The 15,743-nt window shown below is 55.0% G+C and overlaps 5 protein-coding genes across 5 annotated transcripts; 2 read left to right on the plus strand and 3 right to left on the minus strand.

Annotated features, from left to right (window-relative positions):
• Positions 1 to 6: 6 nt before the first annotated feature.
• Positions 7 to 1,554, plus strand: ISF_01623 (Major facilitator superfamily domain, general substrate transporter; the record flags this gene model as incomplete). The annotated part of the gene is made up of 1 exon (XM_018845230.1): positions 7 to 1,554. One exon carries the CDS (start codon positions 7 to 9, stop codon positions 1,552 to 1,554), a length of 1,548 nt encoding a protein of 515 aa, XP_018707996.1.
• Positions 1,555 to 1,972: 418 nt separating this feature from the next.
• On the minus strand, positions 1,973 to 3,480 carry ISF_01624 (vacuolar membrane protein; the record flags this gene model as incomplete). Its single annotated transcript, XM_018845231.1, has 4 exons — positions 1,973 to 2,218; positions 2,267 to 2,308; positions 2,359 to 3,162; positions 3,217 to 3,480. The coding sequence occupies 4 exons, from the start codon at positions 3,478 to 3,480 to the stop codon at positions 1,973 to 1,975; spliced, it is 1,356 nt and encodes a 451-aa protein (XP_018707997.1).
• Positions 3,481 to 6,516: 3,036 nt separating this feature from the next.
• On the plus strand, positions 6,517 to 7,083 carry ISF_01625 (Cell wall galactomannoprotein; the record flags this gene model as incomplete). The annotated part of the gene is made up of 1 exon (XM_018845232.1): positions 6,517 to 7,083. The coding sequence occupies one exon, from the start codon at positions 6,517 to 6,519 to the stop codon at positions 7,081 to 7,083; it is 567 nt and encodes a 188-aa protein (XP_018707998.1).
• A 292-nt stretch (positions 7,084 to 7,375) lies between these two features.
• ISF_01626 (hypothetical protein) lies at positions 7,376 to 9,502 on the minus strand (the record flags this gene model as incomplete). The annotated part of the gene is made up of 4 exons (XM_018845233.1): positions 7,376 to 7,957; positions 8,072 to 8,341; positions 8,996 to 9,267; positions 9,322 to 9,502. 4 exons carry the CDS (start codon positions 9,500 to 9,502, stop codon positions 7,376 to 7,378), a joined length of 1,305 nt encoding a protein of 434 aa, XP_018707999.1.
• A 1,734-nt stretch (positions 9,503 to 11,236) lies between these two features.
• On the minus strand, positions 11,237 to 12,986 carry ISF_01627 (family S53 protease-like protein; the record flags this gene model as incomplete). The annotated part of the gene is made up of 2 exons (XM_018845234.1): positions 11,237 to 12,554; positions 12,622 to 12,986. The coding sequence occupies 2 exons, from the start codon at positions 12,984 to 12,986 to the stop codon at positions 11,237 to 11,239; spliced, it is 1,683 nt and encodes a 560-aa protein (XP_018708000.1).
• Between the last annotated feature and the right edge of the window lie 2,757 nt (positions 12,987 to 15,743).

The following is a 15,743-nucleotide window of genomic DNA, read 5'->3' on the forward strand; positions in this document are numbered from 1 at the left end:
TCCAGCATGCCGTCTTCCGAACATGAGCGCGATGGCAATGCTCTCGAAGCTGCACCCCCATTGCCTGCCGCTACCGAAGAGCCATTCACAATATTCGACAAGAGGCAAAAGTGGTTCATCGTCTTTCTCGTTTCCGTCGCCGCAACCTGTACGTCTCCCTCCCCCAAGTGCTCCCTCCCCCAAGTGCTCCCTCCCCTCGCGTCCAACATCTACTTTCCCGCGCTGCCAGCCGTCGCCGCCGACCTCGACGTGTCGATGGAGCTCGCCACGCTCACCGTGACCTCGTACCTCGTGCTGCAAGGCCTGGCACCCAGCCTCTGGGGTCCCGTGTCCGACGTGCGCGGTCGTCGCGTCGCCTACCTCGGCACCTTCCTCGTATTCCTCGGCGCCTGCGTCGGCCTTGGGCTCACCCGGAACTACGCGACGCTGGTCGCGCTCCGGTGCCTGCAGAGCGCCGGCAGCGCGAGCACCATCGCGGTCGGCGCGGGCGTCGTCGGCGACGTGACCACGCGCGCGGAGCGCGGCGGCTTCATGGGCGTATTCCAGGCCGGCCTGCTGACGCCCGTCGCCGTTGGGCCTGTGGTCGGCGGCGCGATCGCGGGCGCGCTTGGCTGGCGCGCCGTCTTCTGGTTCCTGGCCGCGTACAGCGGCGCTTTCCTGCTGGCGCTCGCCGCGGCCCTGCCGGAGACGCTGCGCTCGCTGGTCGGCAATGGCAGCGTCGTCCTGGAAGGCAACTGGCTGGCGCGGTACCCGCTGGGGGTGTATCAGAGGACAACGAGGGTGCGCTGGGACCGGAGCGCACCGCCAGCGGCGCTCCCGCCGCCGAGGCGCATCGACGTGCTAGGCCCGCTGCGCATACTCGGCAGCCGGTGCGCGACGCCGATCATCGTGTTCCTGGCTGTTTACTACACCGTCTGGCAGATGAGCATAACGGCCATGTCGTCGCTGTTCAAGGAGCGCTACGGGCTGAGCGAGATGCAGATCGGCCTCACCTTTATCGCCAACGGCGTGGGCTGCGTCGTCGGCACTCTCGTCACCGGCCGGATCCTCGATGCTGATTATCGCCGCTTCAAGACCAGGCTGGCGGCTGCGTGGGGCGGCACCGACGGCGACGAAGCCAGCTTCCCCATAGAAATGGCACGCCTGCGGCTCATCCCCGTCTTCTCGATCTTGCAGTGCCTGTCCCTCCTCCTCTTCGGCTGGACCGTCCAGTATCCGCGCAGCGTGCCCATCGCGATACCCATTATGTCGACCTTTGTCACCGGCTGGACCGCCATCTCCACGCAGTCCATCATCACCACCTACCTCGTCGACGTATTCCCCGACCGCAGTGCTGCGGCGACCGCCAGCCTCAACCTCGCGCGGTGCCTGTTCGCCGCTGGCGGCACGAGCTTCATCATGCCGATGATTTCTGGCCTCGGCGTGGGATGGACCTTCACCGTCTGCGTGGCCGTGCAGCTCGTGGCGTTGATCGGACCGCTTGTGCAGTACCGATATGCCGGTAAGTGGAGGATGGAAATGGAAAAGGAAGCGGAAAATTCATCGAAAGTGTAGCATAAAAAGCCCAAGCGAGCATTAAATCTTAGACCTTGCATTCATTCTTGATCTTGCATACATAAAACAGATAGAGCAATAGACAAGCACGTATAGGGTTGCATACGCATCAACCGATGACTTCTTTTTTCCGTAGCGGCAAAGCAGCCCCCAACAAAAGTCGGAATAGGAGGTTAAGAGAGGTTTTAGGGCCGCTACGCTTGTGCTGATAAAGAAGCAATGATTAAATTTGTCCATTTGTGCAAGTATATGTACGGCACATTTAGTGCCTTGAGGCGTCTGCTCTCCCATTCAAGCGCTCGGGGTGGCTTGCTTAGATAGAAGAACCATGCAAGCCCTACTATGTCCAAGTAAACGCCGTCAATGCCCATTCGACCAAGTAAAAATACACTCCATTATGCAATTCCGTACGGTTGGATCATCTCATTTCTTGTTCCTCCACTTCCTCGGCCTGGCTCTCGTTGCTGACGAAGACAAACGATAGGAATACGACAGCCGCGCCGATCCAATACACAAAGCTAGAGTATTGGCCGTATTGAATCATCTCGCCGATAAGCGAGAGAGGAATAGTCAGCGATAAGCCTACGGTAACAACCAGAGGGGTCGTAAGGAGCATGGCGAATGCCCAGAAAATGTCGCTAATAAAAGACGACAGAGAGTTGGCCTATAACCAGGTTAGCGAGGCCGAATTAGGTTGACGTGGTAGGCATACGATGATGATGGCCCAAACCGTGCCAGTAGGTGGTAATTGGAACTGGACATTGTCAGCGGTGCTCATCTGAGACGACATGGCGGATAACTCACGGGCTCGATACCAGTCCAATGAAGCACAAAGAAGAGAGGCCACAAGAACAACAGGTTGAAAACGCCAACCAGGCCAAAGAATAATCTCATATCGACCTTGTCTTCGTCCCCCACTCTCCTCTTCATCACCGTCACATACATGCCGTATACAACAGCGCTGATCAAAGCCATTGAGTCGCCAATCGCGATTTGGCCCGTAGTCTTGTGCGGAAAAGAACCTCGGTGTTCGTCACTGTTGCCCGTGAGGTCCACGGTCGAAATAAGGACAATGCCAATGAGCGACGCCAAGACACCAAAGAGCTTGCGTAGCGAAAATGACTCCACCTTGAAGAGCGCACAGAATACGAGCGTCCAAATGCTCGATGTTGACGTGAGGATCGTGACACTGGCCACGCTTGTGTACTCCAGACACGCCGAGGCAAAATAATTGGCCAAGAACCAGAGCATGCAGAACTCGAGGCTGAGGTAAGCGGTTTCACCAAAGGTCATCTTTTCCGGCACTCCCGCCGCCGCCGCCGACGTTGTGTCTCGGGAGACCGGCTCCGGGACACCAGCGTCTTGGTCTTGGCTAGACAGCAGGCGCTCACCGTCGACTGCATCTTCCTCCTCGTCTTTTATTCTTTGGAATAGTGCGCCGTGGCTGTTGCGCTGGCGCCACAGATGAACGAGGTCGGTTCGCAGGCCGTTAATTCCGGCCCGCACCATGTAGCGTACGAACATGGGTATCAGGGATATGGCAAAGAGGGAAGTGTTGATATAGACGACGAAGAAGGGTTTGTCGTAGGTATGGTCGGAGAAGATGAACTGTATTGTCTAGTTAGTAAATGCTGTCTAGACCGAAGCATCCAGACCACCCACGCTCGCTAGGAAGTTGGACAGTGTCCAGAGGAAGACGACAACAATGAGGAGGCAGATGCCTAGCGTTCGTCTCGCATAGCCCCCGAGCCCAATGTTAGAAAGCAGGCTCTTTTTGGAGATCGGTCGCGGCGATGCGGTAGTAGCGGGTGCGGGAGCGGTATTAGCTGCCGCAGGCTCCTCCAGCTCCATCACATCGTCCGAGAATCGGGCGACAACAATGTCTGGCGCAGTTCCGGAGGCGTGCATCGCCGTCGCGGAGACCATGACGCCTGTGTAACGGAAGCACGCGGGCGTCGCGTGCCTGGTTGTCGGACCACAGGAGCGGCTTGCTTAGCGGCTGCGTCGGAGGGACGCCGTTGAACCAGTCAACGGAGCGCGTGAAGGTCGAAAATGGGGAGGCATTCGGCCAAGGGGAGGTGAGTCGAGGAGGCAAAGGATGGTCCGGTCGGGACGCAGGAAACGAGTGACAGGTAGCCCGCGATGCTGCGAGCGGGAAGTTGGGCAGGGATCAGGAAGCGGCCGTTGTTGAGAGATAACTCTGAACAGGTGGTGATTGCGACGATCCCTTGTTGGAGGGAAAAATACGATGCGCTAATTCGTTGGGTTAGGAAGTACCCAGGTACTTGTGCTGGGCCTCCTTTTGGAGCAGTCTGGCACCGTTTGGCAGGGATAGCGCTGTAGCTGCCCTGGAAATGGTACTTTTTGCCCCTGAAAGCAATTGAAACGCAGGGTTTCGCGTCGCTATCACCGGTGGCTGATTGTGGCTGAGAGATAGGCATCTTCCAGCGGGAGTGGCTTGCGCCCTCCTCACGTCAATGATTCATCGTCAATCTCCTCCACCACGGTGCACGCGAGATGTCGCCGTTTTTAATCATGTTTATTTCTGCATCTCAGCACCTCAATGCGTCCGAATATGGACTGTTATCCCATAGGCGCCACTATCCGCCGATCTGGCGCGGATACTGGTGATCCATTTCTGCTCGAGCAGCTGCCGCCATGACCTTTGAGAAGTCGCCGTTTGAGGTGTTGCCCGAAGACCGATCATGATACCGACATGTGGACAACTCTCCGCAAGTTGGCATGATGTCATCGAATGACTTGGAGAGGCATTTCAACAAGTGTACGAATAGTACAAAGTTGTCCATGGCCTGGAGTTACGATGGGATCTGAACAGGGGTTGACCTCTCCGAAAGCTGCGAACAGACAAGCGATCTCTCTTCTCCCCTGTCTCAACATCACGGTGCTATCGCATATCGGATTAGTGAAGGTGCCGTCCCATGCTCTTGGAGAAAGCTTCCCTAACTTGGTCAGTGCGTGAGTGCGAGGCAACGAGGCTGGCTAGCATGCTGAAATCGTTGATCAGCAAGGCACGTTGTACATTGCAACCCTCTTAGGCAAGATTACGCCTGTTACGGTACTACTTTGAGCGCTTCAGATCTGTCCTGCGATGCCAGATCTGGACCCTGAGCTGCACCTTCAACTGCCACATCCCGAGGGAAGCATGCCAGCGTCTGCGGAGGTGCTGAATGGCCTCTAGGCCTGTTATCGTGAATCTCGAGGTGCGAACCAGAGCACCCATGGACTACTCTGGCAGTTGTATGAGGGCGAATTATGGGACGGCTTTGATGGCAGATGTTGTGGACCTTTCTCTACAGACAGGAGCGCCAACGGTCAAAGCAAATGCCCTTGCGATGGCTTCACAGCATAATGAGCTCTATACTACGCGAGTCTTACTACTGAATGGCTTCTAAGATGAAACCCACGTCGAAGAGCAATCCGTGCTTGGAACAAAGACAACAAAAACGCCATCACTGAACTTGTTCTCACTCATTATCCCTCGGTACCAATAGAGGGCTCAGATGGTGCTACTCCACTCATTTTTTACACTATGTGTAAAGCCCTCTTCAAAAGGAAAAGATTGTTGATGTACTCCGTAGGCAGCTCGCCGCTCTGTCAAAGAAAACAACCTTGCTCTTCAGGTGATTGTGCGAAAGAGCCATGATCAGAACCTTTCACAAAGTCACCCCACGAAGAGCCTTCGTGCTGAGGAGCAAAGTGGATGTACTCCATCCATGTATCCGCTATATTGCCTGACGAGGGCATAATTCATGATGCTACCGGAGCAACGCGGCGCCGACGTACGGACTCTGACGGAGGAGAATCTCTCCAGCGGAAGTGGCGCAAAGCTACAGAAACCCAACCCAGGTTGGCCGTGCGGGTTGTTATTTAAGCTCAGAGCGCCATGATTAATGGTCAGACTGAAAGGATCTGCGTTGTTTTTACCTGATGCGTCAGTTAAACTATCCATCGCAACCCCAGCAATTGGATCGTCAGCTACGTTTAGGAATCGGGCTACTTGGCGTGGCGCCGTGCGGAGGCGCTTGGTCGTCAGCAACTAACTATAGTCTATGGACCGCACACTATACATTTGAATGAGCAAGCACCTCGGTAGCTTCTGATTTTTCATGTATTGGAATGTGTTGCTAACTGGGCTACTGCCTGGACTAAGTCCGTCAGGAGTGGCTGGCCTGCAGCTAATACATACGGCTGTATGTGGGAACCGTGAGTGATGACACCCCATTTCGGGGTTTTTTGCCCTCATCTCCTGCAAGACATTCATTTGCAGAGAGGGTCGCATCTTGTCTTGCAAAAGAAGCACTTGAAGCCAGCATTGACTTGGTTCAGGACTATCGCTGCCAGGATTAGAAACTCACTAACATCGTACGGGTGCTAGGTTATAACAACGGCTTTTAGAAAAGCGGCGAGAGGCAGCCACGTCCACCCCGCATTGTGCCTGTCAACGGACAACGTGTCCGCAACTGCCGAAAGGCTCGCGGCCTTCGCCAAACCCACCGTCAAAGGATAAGAAACCCACTAGCAGAGTGCGGGGAAATCGATTTGAGGCTAGTCGATGGATGCCCAGACTCGGCGGGGATCTAAGTTCAGCGTCGCGATGTGGAGAGCCTCGGGTCGCTTGGACTACTGGCCTCACTTGTGAACAGGCCACAGGCTGGGGCAGTTCCCACGGGGAGCGTAATTTATTACGCGCCAAACATGATTTCAAGGGGGTTATGGTTTGATTTTTGAATAGGAAGGTTACATCCTGTCAAGACACCTCGGCTGCGGCTCATCGCTCGTGCATTCGACAAAAACTTCCTTGTGAGACGTGGCTATATAAGCTTGCGATTGTCCCTCGACTTCAGTTCAGGATCCATCCACAATCCAATCCACTTATCTTCTTCCTCTTCTACTCTTCTCAATCTATCTCCTTCCATTCTTCTCTTCTTCATTACCGCCATCATGAAGTTCAGCATTGTTGCCGCTACCCTCGCCGTTGGTGCCCACGCCTTCGTTGCCACCCCCGTCGAGCGCTCTCCCCCCACGCTCGTCGAGCGTGACCTTGCCACTGTCACCTCCGTGCTTGCTGATGTCAAGACGGGCTTCAACAACCTCCAGGCCGCCGCTGCCGCCTTCAACGGCGACCCCGGCCCTCTCAAGGCCGAGGCCGCCGCCGTCATCTCCAAGGTCGAGTCTGGCACCATTGCCGTCCAGAACATGACGCCCCTGACCGTCAACGAGTGCCTCTCGCTCGTCGGTCCCTCCAACGACCTCGCCAAGCAGGGCCAGTCGCTTGTCGACGAGCTCAAGAGCCGTCTCAACGATGTGCAGACCGCCAAGGAGTGTGGCACCGTCCTCGACTTCCTGAACACCGGTCTCACCGATGCCAAGGCGCTCATCGCTGCCATCAAGGCCAAGTCTCCCACGGCCGTCCAGAGCGTCGTGCAGACCCAGGGCGACAAGATCACCAAGCCGCTCCAGGATGGCCAGGCCGCCTTTGGTCCTGGCAAGTGCGTCAACGCTGCTTAGATGACGGGCTTTACTGGGCGAAGCTACGCTACTGCCTAACCCGAAACCCCTTTCAAGGGAAGAAAATGGAGCTTTTGATAGACCTACAAGTACCTAGAATTGCAGGGTGCTGTCCACCGCCTCTTGTCATCATCAGCGGAGCTCTTCTGCATACAGTATATATTCTACGAATGAAATGTCAATATGTCAATACTGCGACCCTGTCCCAACAATCGTAATTTCTCCAACTTGAACTATTGTCCCAAGAATTGTAATTCTCTTACTTGAACTGTTGTACATTTCTACTTTGGATTCAGATCACCATGTCTCCCGGCTGCAAGCCCTTGCCCGGCACCAGCACGCCCGCCTTCTGCAGCACCGCCACGCAGCCCTCCACCGTCTCCGCCTTGACGCCCCTCGTGCGCGCCGGGAACCTCACCGTCTTGAGCCACTCGCGCGCGTCCGCCTCCGTGTAGTCCAAGCTCGTACAGATGTACCGCACCGCCTCCTCCGCGTTGTCGTTGAAGTGCGCCACGCCCGCGTCCAGCTTCTCGAACAGCGCCGCCAGCCGCGCATCGCCCGCCGGCAGGTCCGTCGACGCGACGACCTTCCAGCTGCTCCACGGCGTGTAGATCTCGCCGACGCGGCGGATCTCGCCGGCGTCAAAGTAGCGCTTCTGCGTGAAGTGCTCCCAGAGGAAGAAGTCGGCGGCGCCGGAGTTGACGGCGTCGCGGAGGTGGGCAAAGGTATTGAGGACCACGGTGTCGGAGAACGGCGACGTTTGCTGAGGGTGGGAGGAGGAGGATGGCGGGGTCAGCCACCCGTGCTGGTCGGCGAGGACGAAGCCCATGACGTAGCTGCCGGAGCCGATGCGGGAGACGCCAATCTTGCCGCCCTTGAGGGAGTCGACGGAGGTGATTTCCGGGCGCCGCGCACCGGTAGAGATGGCCCAGCCTTTTTGCGATTGGGGTGGTTAGCTTATGAACGAAGGAGGGTTGGAGGGGGGGACGTAGGTGCCGACCAGGCGGTAGCCGCCGTCGCCTTGTAGATCTTCCTTGCCGAGGCCGGCGATCCAGCCCTCGGTCAGCCCAATGCCGACGTCAATCTCCTTGGCGCGGAGCGCCGTGATCATGGCGCCGGTGCCCGAGGGGAACGGGGTCAGCACGGCGTCGAGGCCGTAGTGCTTCTGGGCAAAGTAGAGGGGCGTGGAGAAGTGCTCCGGCACGTAGCCGATCCTTAGGGGAGCGCCCGCCATTTTCGACGATGGGGAGGGTATGATCTAGGATGCGTTGGGGTGAGGGCTTTTGAGAAGTTGAAAAGTCCGTCCTGGCCGAGATATTTTGAAGATCGGCTTGGTGGGGTCGGCGTTACTACCCCGCATGCGGCATGCACCGGCAACAGGTGCTATGACATGAAGCAGATGCGCTATTCTAGGCGGGGATCGGCGGTACTTTTGATGGCAATTGAAGATGAGGCTGAACTGTAATAAAATTGGCTGATGTAGATATAAATGGTAAGTGTATATATAAGAAATCTATCAAGACTACCCACAACATGGCCCGCATCCCTCCTCCTTCTTGGAGTTGCACTTTGAGCTAGTCGCCGCGGGTGTGTTCTGTTGGGTAGGTTGAGGCTGTTGGTTCATAAAACCAAAATCCAGTCCAAAGGATGGATTGGGATTGCTCCCTCCTGCTAGATGCAATGTGCTTGCATCGAGGCCGTTCAAGTCCATGCCCGCGGTACTATCCATCATGGCCAAAAGTTGCTTCGTAGATTCATCGTCCAGCGCCGGCCAGTCCGTCATATTTGTAAAATCGGGCATATCCACCATAAATGGCTGTTGGTTATTGGAAACTATGTGATCGGTTTCTATCCCTGTTGTGGGCAGCGTTGCGACGGCACTCTGGCCCGTGCTGCCTCCGTCGAAACCTACAGAGGTGTCGAAATGAGCGCTGGTCATCCATTCGTTGGGATCAAACTGCGCCAAACCGTCAAGCGGCATGAAATGTGATGCCGGTGTGGTTATCTCTGACCATTGGAGATCTGCGCTGATGGACGTCGGCGCAGGGCTGGCTGTGTTCAGCGTGCTCACTGGGGAGGGCAGCTCCGAAATGTTCTCCGACATCTCACCCAGTTTCTTGGGCTCTTGCTTTGGGCTCTTTTTGGTCGCGCATTTGCACTTCTGACCAGAGAAGCAACCACAGTCTATCCGCGTGGTTAGTCGACAACTCTGATGACTGGGGTTGGGGAGTGGCGTACCTGAGCCTCCCTCGGACGCCCGCTTGCCGCACTGGCACTTGACGTGCGCCGACCTGTTCTTGCGCTCTGAGCGACAGTGGTTGCACTGTGATACCGGGCGCCCCTTGGCCTTGATATGTTGCAGGGGGCGATCTGGTGGCTGATGATTAGCAACGGCGACGACCCGAGCAATGTCCGCCATGTTGCTTACCCTTGTGCTGGCAGTTGCGCGTCCTGTGGCCGCGGATGCAGCCCTCGCACGCATAAGTTTCGCCGTCGATAATCATCGCAAAACCAGTCTTGAGGACTGAAGGGATATGTCTGGGTCGGTGCGAGCGCAAATGCGTAAGTGCGTGGCCTCTGACGGTGAACAGATTGAGCTGAGGCTGGAATGTCGGCAACGCCACACCGGAGCGGCGGCTACAGAGGAACGGGGAAACTCGCTGGACAGGGTCACCCGGTTACGATATATGTGTTGTGAAGAAGGTTCACCCGAACAAGCGTCATCGGATCGAGATGGCCATCTTAGATATGAAGAGGGAAATGTGTGGGATGAAGATGATCTGATGACACATTGACGACATCCGTCGCTGGCTTTGTCATGCATCGCCACCTCCACGTGTGGCTTGCGGCCTTTTTGCGTGTTTTCTTTAGCGCCATCTACAGGGTTATCTGCTGTGGCGCTTTTGTGGCGGGTCACCCTTGTTGGTTTCGACGAAGCGGATTCATGCCCTGAGTTAAAGTCGGCCGAGATTTATTAATCTAGATGTAGAGGCTCCAGAGACATTCAACGCGGAACTGGCATTCCTCCCTTTTTTTCAACAAAAATAAAGCAAACTATTCTTGCATGAGCCAGAGAGTTGAACTGTGGCTGGCCTCGTTCACACAGACACAAACTCGTCGACCAACTCAACTTGCCTGTGCACAGACTCGATCGAGCGAGTTATGCTTCCCTCGCTAAGAGAAGTGAAACGATCATGAAAGAGGGAAATTTGCTGCAAAGCTATGTTGCAAAACTTTAAAGCACTAGCTTTGCCATCATGCTCTTATCAAACAATCTCTGTTATACAGCCTCGGCCTAATCACACTCTGCCAAAGTCCATGAGCACGATACATGCCGAATACACATCTCACGGGAATCATTCCGTTGTCATTTTAGCTTAAGACCTAAACTTCGTTCATTAGGCTCCTAGCTCCGTAATAATGCTACTTGGCTAACACAGCCACGGCGGGCGCCCCATGTAGATCTACACCCTGCGGCCCCCATACCCTAGAGCTGCATCGTGACCCCTTCACTCTCGGGGTTACTAGAGCTACTCCCAACGATAATCTACGCTGCCTACTTCCTAGTGGCTGTTGCAACGCGTTGGTCCCAGGGCGGGTCACGCACCTCCGCGGGTGCGAATCGTTTATTCATCGCATTTAGTCAAGAGAAATAGCGCTATGCTCAAGGGTAACTGGCGGCGCGGACGCTATTGCTGGCTGCCGGCGAGAACCTCTACTCTTGAGCTAGTCGCGATGAAGCAGGTGCTCGAGGTTAGAGACTGACAGTTACAGTTTTTGCGGTAGAGCATGATGGAATTTGCCGTTCCAGGATGTTCTCTTTGTCAACGAGGTCCTCTGCCGATGTGGAATCCGTGGTTGATGATACTTTTGTCGCGTGGCACTCGTGACCGTGGCGGTGTGACGGGAACAACTAATTCCAAGTATTCAAGACTTCGCAACCAAATCCTACGTAGCGTTGCAAGCAATACTCCAAAGACCTGAACGGTGACACCGAGGAATGCTACGACTGACCGTCTCGTGATGGATACCACTTATCTTGAAGGCAAAAGTTTGTATATTCAATTTAGAGACTTGTGATGTTTATGTACTTGGCGTCATATGAAAAAAATAGAACAAAAGAGACATGATACTTGCTCCAGTTGCTACTACTCTAGATGAGAGTGCGGAGCTGGCCAAAGTCAAAGGATCCAAGACCCGAGGCGGCGTCCCAACCAGACTTGGCAGGGAGACCGACGCTGTCGCAACCCTTGTTGGAGCCGGAGGTGACGTCGCGGAGGGCGGCGTTGACATTGCCGGAGTAGAGGAGAGGGTTGATGAAGCCGAGGTTGGGCTTGCCCTGGGTCTTGCGGTAGTCGTTGAGCAGGCCGACGAGGCCGGCGACGCTGGGGCTGGAGGCGGAGGTGCCGAGGACCTGGCTGTTCTGGCCGTTGACGTTGACCTGAAACTTGACGCTGACGAGGGAGATGTCCGGGAAGCCACGGCCGTTGGGGTTGAGGCGCTGTTTCTGCGCCGCGGGGAGGGAGTTGGCGTAGGCGGTGGTGACGTTCTTGCTGTAGGAGGGGGCGGCGAAGTGGTTGGAGTAGCCGCCGCCGGGGGACTTGATGTTCTTGTTGTACTGCTCAAAGTTGGCGACGACCTCGCGGCCGGAGCCGTCGAACTCGGTGCCGCCGACGGTGGTGACGTAGGGGCAGGAGGCGGGCCAGAGCGGGTAGTAGCCGTTCTGGCAGGAGGGCTCGCCGTTGCCGCCGACGCCGTTGTCGCCGGAGGAGAAGAAGATGGAGATGCCGCGGGAGCCGGCCTTCATGAACTCGTTGCAGATGCGGTCGAGGTAGCCGGCGTCGACGCCGGCCTCCTCGCCGCCGTAGCTGGTGGACACGGCCGAAGGCGGGTTGCTGGCCGAGTTGAGGTAGTTGCCAAAGGCCGTCATGGCGTCGTTGAAGGAGTTGTTGTCGCTGCCCTCGGGCGCGTGCGCGAGGTACTCGCTGGGGTTGGGCGAGGCCAAGGCGCCGCAGTACTGCGTGTCCAGGTTGCCCTCGAGAGCGCTGCCGTCGCCGCTGTTGCTGCCACCGTTGACGCTGACGTCCGAGAAGTCCTTGAGGCCGGGCGAGAACTGCTGGCCGAAGGCGAGGTAGTCGTTGTGCGAGGCGCCGACACCGAGGAAGCCGGTGGTGGCGACGAGAGTGTTGCCGGTGCCCTGGTAGTCGACGTTGTAGGCCGACTTGATCGAGGCCGGGCTGGTCAGGCCGGAGGCGGCGGCGGAGAGCTCGCTGCCGTGGGAGTGGGGGTTGATGTTGTGGTAGAGGACGGTCGTGGGAGTGACGACGTCAATGAGACCGTGGAGGTTCTGGGGGACGGAGAACTCCTTGGTACGGGGAACCTTCTCGCCAGTCTCGAGGTGGACGAACCACTCGTACTTGCTTCCGAGAAGAGACTCCATCTTGGAGACGGGGACGGAGAACTCAAGCCAACTGGGAGGACATTTAGCTTCCAGGAACTTGAACCTGGCTGAGAATGAGGAAAAAAGCGGCAACTTACTCGTTAGTGGGCATAGTCACCTCGGTGATGCCAGCGCTGGTGAGCCAGGCCTTGACGGCAGCAACATCAGCCTCAGCAGGAGCGGTATACTTGGCAACCTCCTCCTTGGACAGCCACTGGCCGTAGTTGGGGCTGTTGGGGTCGGCAATGTCAGCTAGCTTGTCCTGGAGACCCTTGATGTTGTTCTGCTTGATGCCGATCTGAGCCTTGATGACAGCATCGCCGTCAGCAGCACCAGTAGCAACCCATTTGGTGGGAAGCTTCTTCAGCTCGCCAAACTTGACGAGAGGGCCGTGAGGAGCGGGAGCGGCGAGGACACTGCTGGCCGACACGGCGACGAAGCAGATCTTGGAGAAGGAAACCATGCTGAGAATCTTTTGTCTGTATGCTTTGAGGGATGAGATGATGAGACCGACTGGGATGCTGAATGTCCATTGGGAAGGAGAACAGGCGGCCTTCTTATGCTTGGTCGTGAAGCTATTCAAGACATGTTGAATATGAATCTATTTCCACAATAGGAAGGTTGAGTAACCCGACCGGCATTGTTGTAGAACTTTTGTTTCGTTTGTGCAGCAATTGGTCGTGTAAGCGGGCGTGCCTTACGTTGTTCATCATCGGTGATTGCATGTTTAAGGGAACTTCCTTCTATTACTAGTTTAGCTGATCTTCTTGTAGGCATTCCGTTCCGTAATGTAAACTGCCTAACAAGTACCGTCATATTCCTCGACTTGTCCACGTCGATGAGGCAGTGAGCTTAGGTAGCGACTGGCTATGCAGCGTCGCATGCTGGGATTTGGCTGCACCCCGGGGATGAGCTAGCCAGTGCCGGATCTTTCCCTAGGCCAAGAGGAGCAGGTTGGCTTTCTTCTGGTGATTACTCTATCAACCAGATCGTCTTGCGATGTGTAAACTGAACTTGTAAGGAATATTGCATGTTTCCTGGACGGAGGGGAGAAGGCCATGGCCCTATCGGGAGCGAGTTGGCGCAGAACACAAGTTCCCCTTGGTTCCTTGGCGACGATCACTATTCAACTCATCTGTCCGATTTGTGGCTGCTGCCTTGGCGATGGAGACTTGGCGATGGGCGCCGTCGTCTTTGGTACATGGACACTCTGGGGCGGCCTTCATCAATGCCACACGTTGACAATGACCTTCGCCGACTATGATGCATTTGCGACATTGCTTGCATGAGGAGCCAGCCGAGTAGGTAAGCGACACAGATTGATGTTTCACCAACTACAGTGAGACTCCCCTAAAGCCACGATCGCCATTGTTTATTGTTTCTAACAATGTCTTCTGCCATGGGCGATAGCTTACTGAGATAGCCTATTAAGATAGGCAGAAAGATGACCCCGGAACTTCAGCTGTCATTATCCATAAGCCGAGGTGGAGTCGAATTTTACCTTCCTTTTCTAAGACAGTTTGGATAAAAATAGTGCCACTGTGACCTAGGAAGAAAACCCCCGGGGGCGGCCTCTGCCAACAAGAGCTCATAGAAGGGCTAGCTCTGTCCTAATTTAGCGGGAGGCTATCTACATAGAAGAAGATTTGCCACCAGTACCTAGTCCACTGTCCTCGCGTGGTCGGTGAGGTTAAAGTACCAGGCAGTGTATTATCCTTGGTACAGGTGACTCTAAGACGGAGTTAGAAGAAGAAAGACATCGCGAGGGATGATGATGAGACGATGATGATAAGATGACATGTAGAAACAAAACAAAGACACGGCTAATACTTGGTCCTAGGGCCAAAATGAATAGACAAAGTTACATATATATTAACTAACTAGCCCCCTCATGTGACATTGTGCAAATCTCAATACCGGCAAGTTAAGGTCCCGCAGCTTACAATGTCTGCCGTGTCCCGCCTAGATCCGTAGTCGGCGGATTTCCGCCCGGGGACGGAACCTCCCGTCACGCTGCAACCGGCTGTTAGTAAAAAGTATTATATATAATTTCATCATCCGTATCAAATCTACAACCATGCTTGGCATGGCATGCCCAGCGTTGCTAAGTTGTCTACCCTGCAACACCAGCCAAACTTGACTCACATGTGAATGGAGGTAGGTACTCACCCGCGATTCATTCGCCCTCTGTCTTCTATCTGCCGTGAATATTCTCTCCAGAGAATTACGTGTGAAATATTAGCGCAGTCAAATTAAAATTAAGCAAACCATGCCATGTTCTGCAGAGAAGAAGGTCATGGTCGTGTAAGTGGGCGCCTCCCAACCGAGGCCGCTTTGCCATTCATTCCACTCGCAAGTCTTTTTTAGCGAGGCTTCAAGTAATTCTTTGCGAGCCAGGAGTGTGCGCATTCGTCAATCTACTTACGGCGGGGAATCGTTAAACAAACCTACGTGGGCTTGCGGTGCCGCCGGCACACAAGTACCTCGCGGTTATAGCATTGCACACAAGTGCCGGATGGAGCCAGTTCCCTTCGAACTATACCCAATAGCTTCGAGACTCAAGGTCAATAATAACATTTCTAGCAGAAGATCGCTCCATCGAGACAGACTGGTACCGTTCCCGTCGAAGCAGCGGACGCGAGTCGTCAGTTGCGTGACTAAACTCGATCGAGTGAGTGAAAGAGGCTGCGTTTCTGCTTCTTCAAGACGTGTTTCTCAGCCTAGACCTAGCATGGGATACCTGGAACAAAAGCCATAAAAGCCAACCCCCCTGCTATAATATAGCGCGAGGCTCTCTTTCGTTTGTCATCAGCGACGGAGTCTTAACTGTGCTAAGCTGTGTACGCCCGGGCAGAATAGGGCTGGGAGTGGGCGTGATCAGGTTTTTGCAATAGCTGCGCAGATTGGAGATTTGAATATTAGAGACAAAAAGCTAAAATTTCCACAAGAGGGTTAAATTTGCGAGATTGGACTATATGGCTGCGAAGCGAGGCTGAGCAAGTCTCGTTTGGAGAGCGACTTATTGTCACGCGCTGACCCTTATAAAAGGAATCCCAATGCGGGTTTGACATTTAGAAGGTGGGTAGAGCTATAATACTTGATACTCTAGGTGTCGTGTGATGGTGTAACGGGTAGTTATTAGTTAGTTGTTAATTATGAAAGGTGTTTCGGACCCTTCAGGGACACAAGCTAGTGACGGACGTCAAAGTACAGCTTGAAT

Source organism: Cordyceps fumosorosea, assembly GCF_001636725.1.
Source record: "Cordyceps fumosorosea ARSEF 2679 chromosome Unknown scaffold_2, whole genome shotgun sequence".
NCBI lineage: Eukaryota > Fungi > Ascomycota > Sordariomycetes > Hypocreales > Cordycipitaceae > Cordyceps > Cordyceps fumosorosea.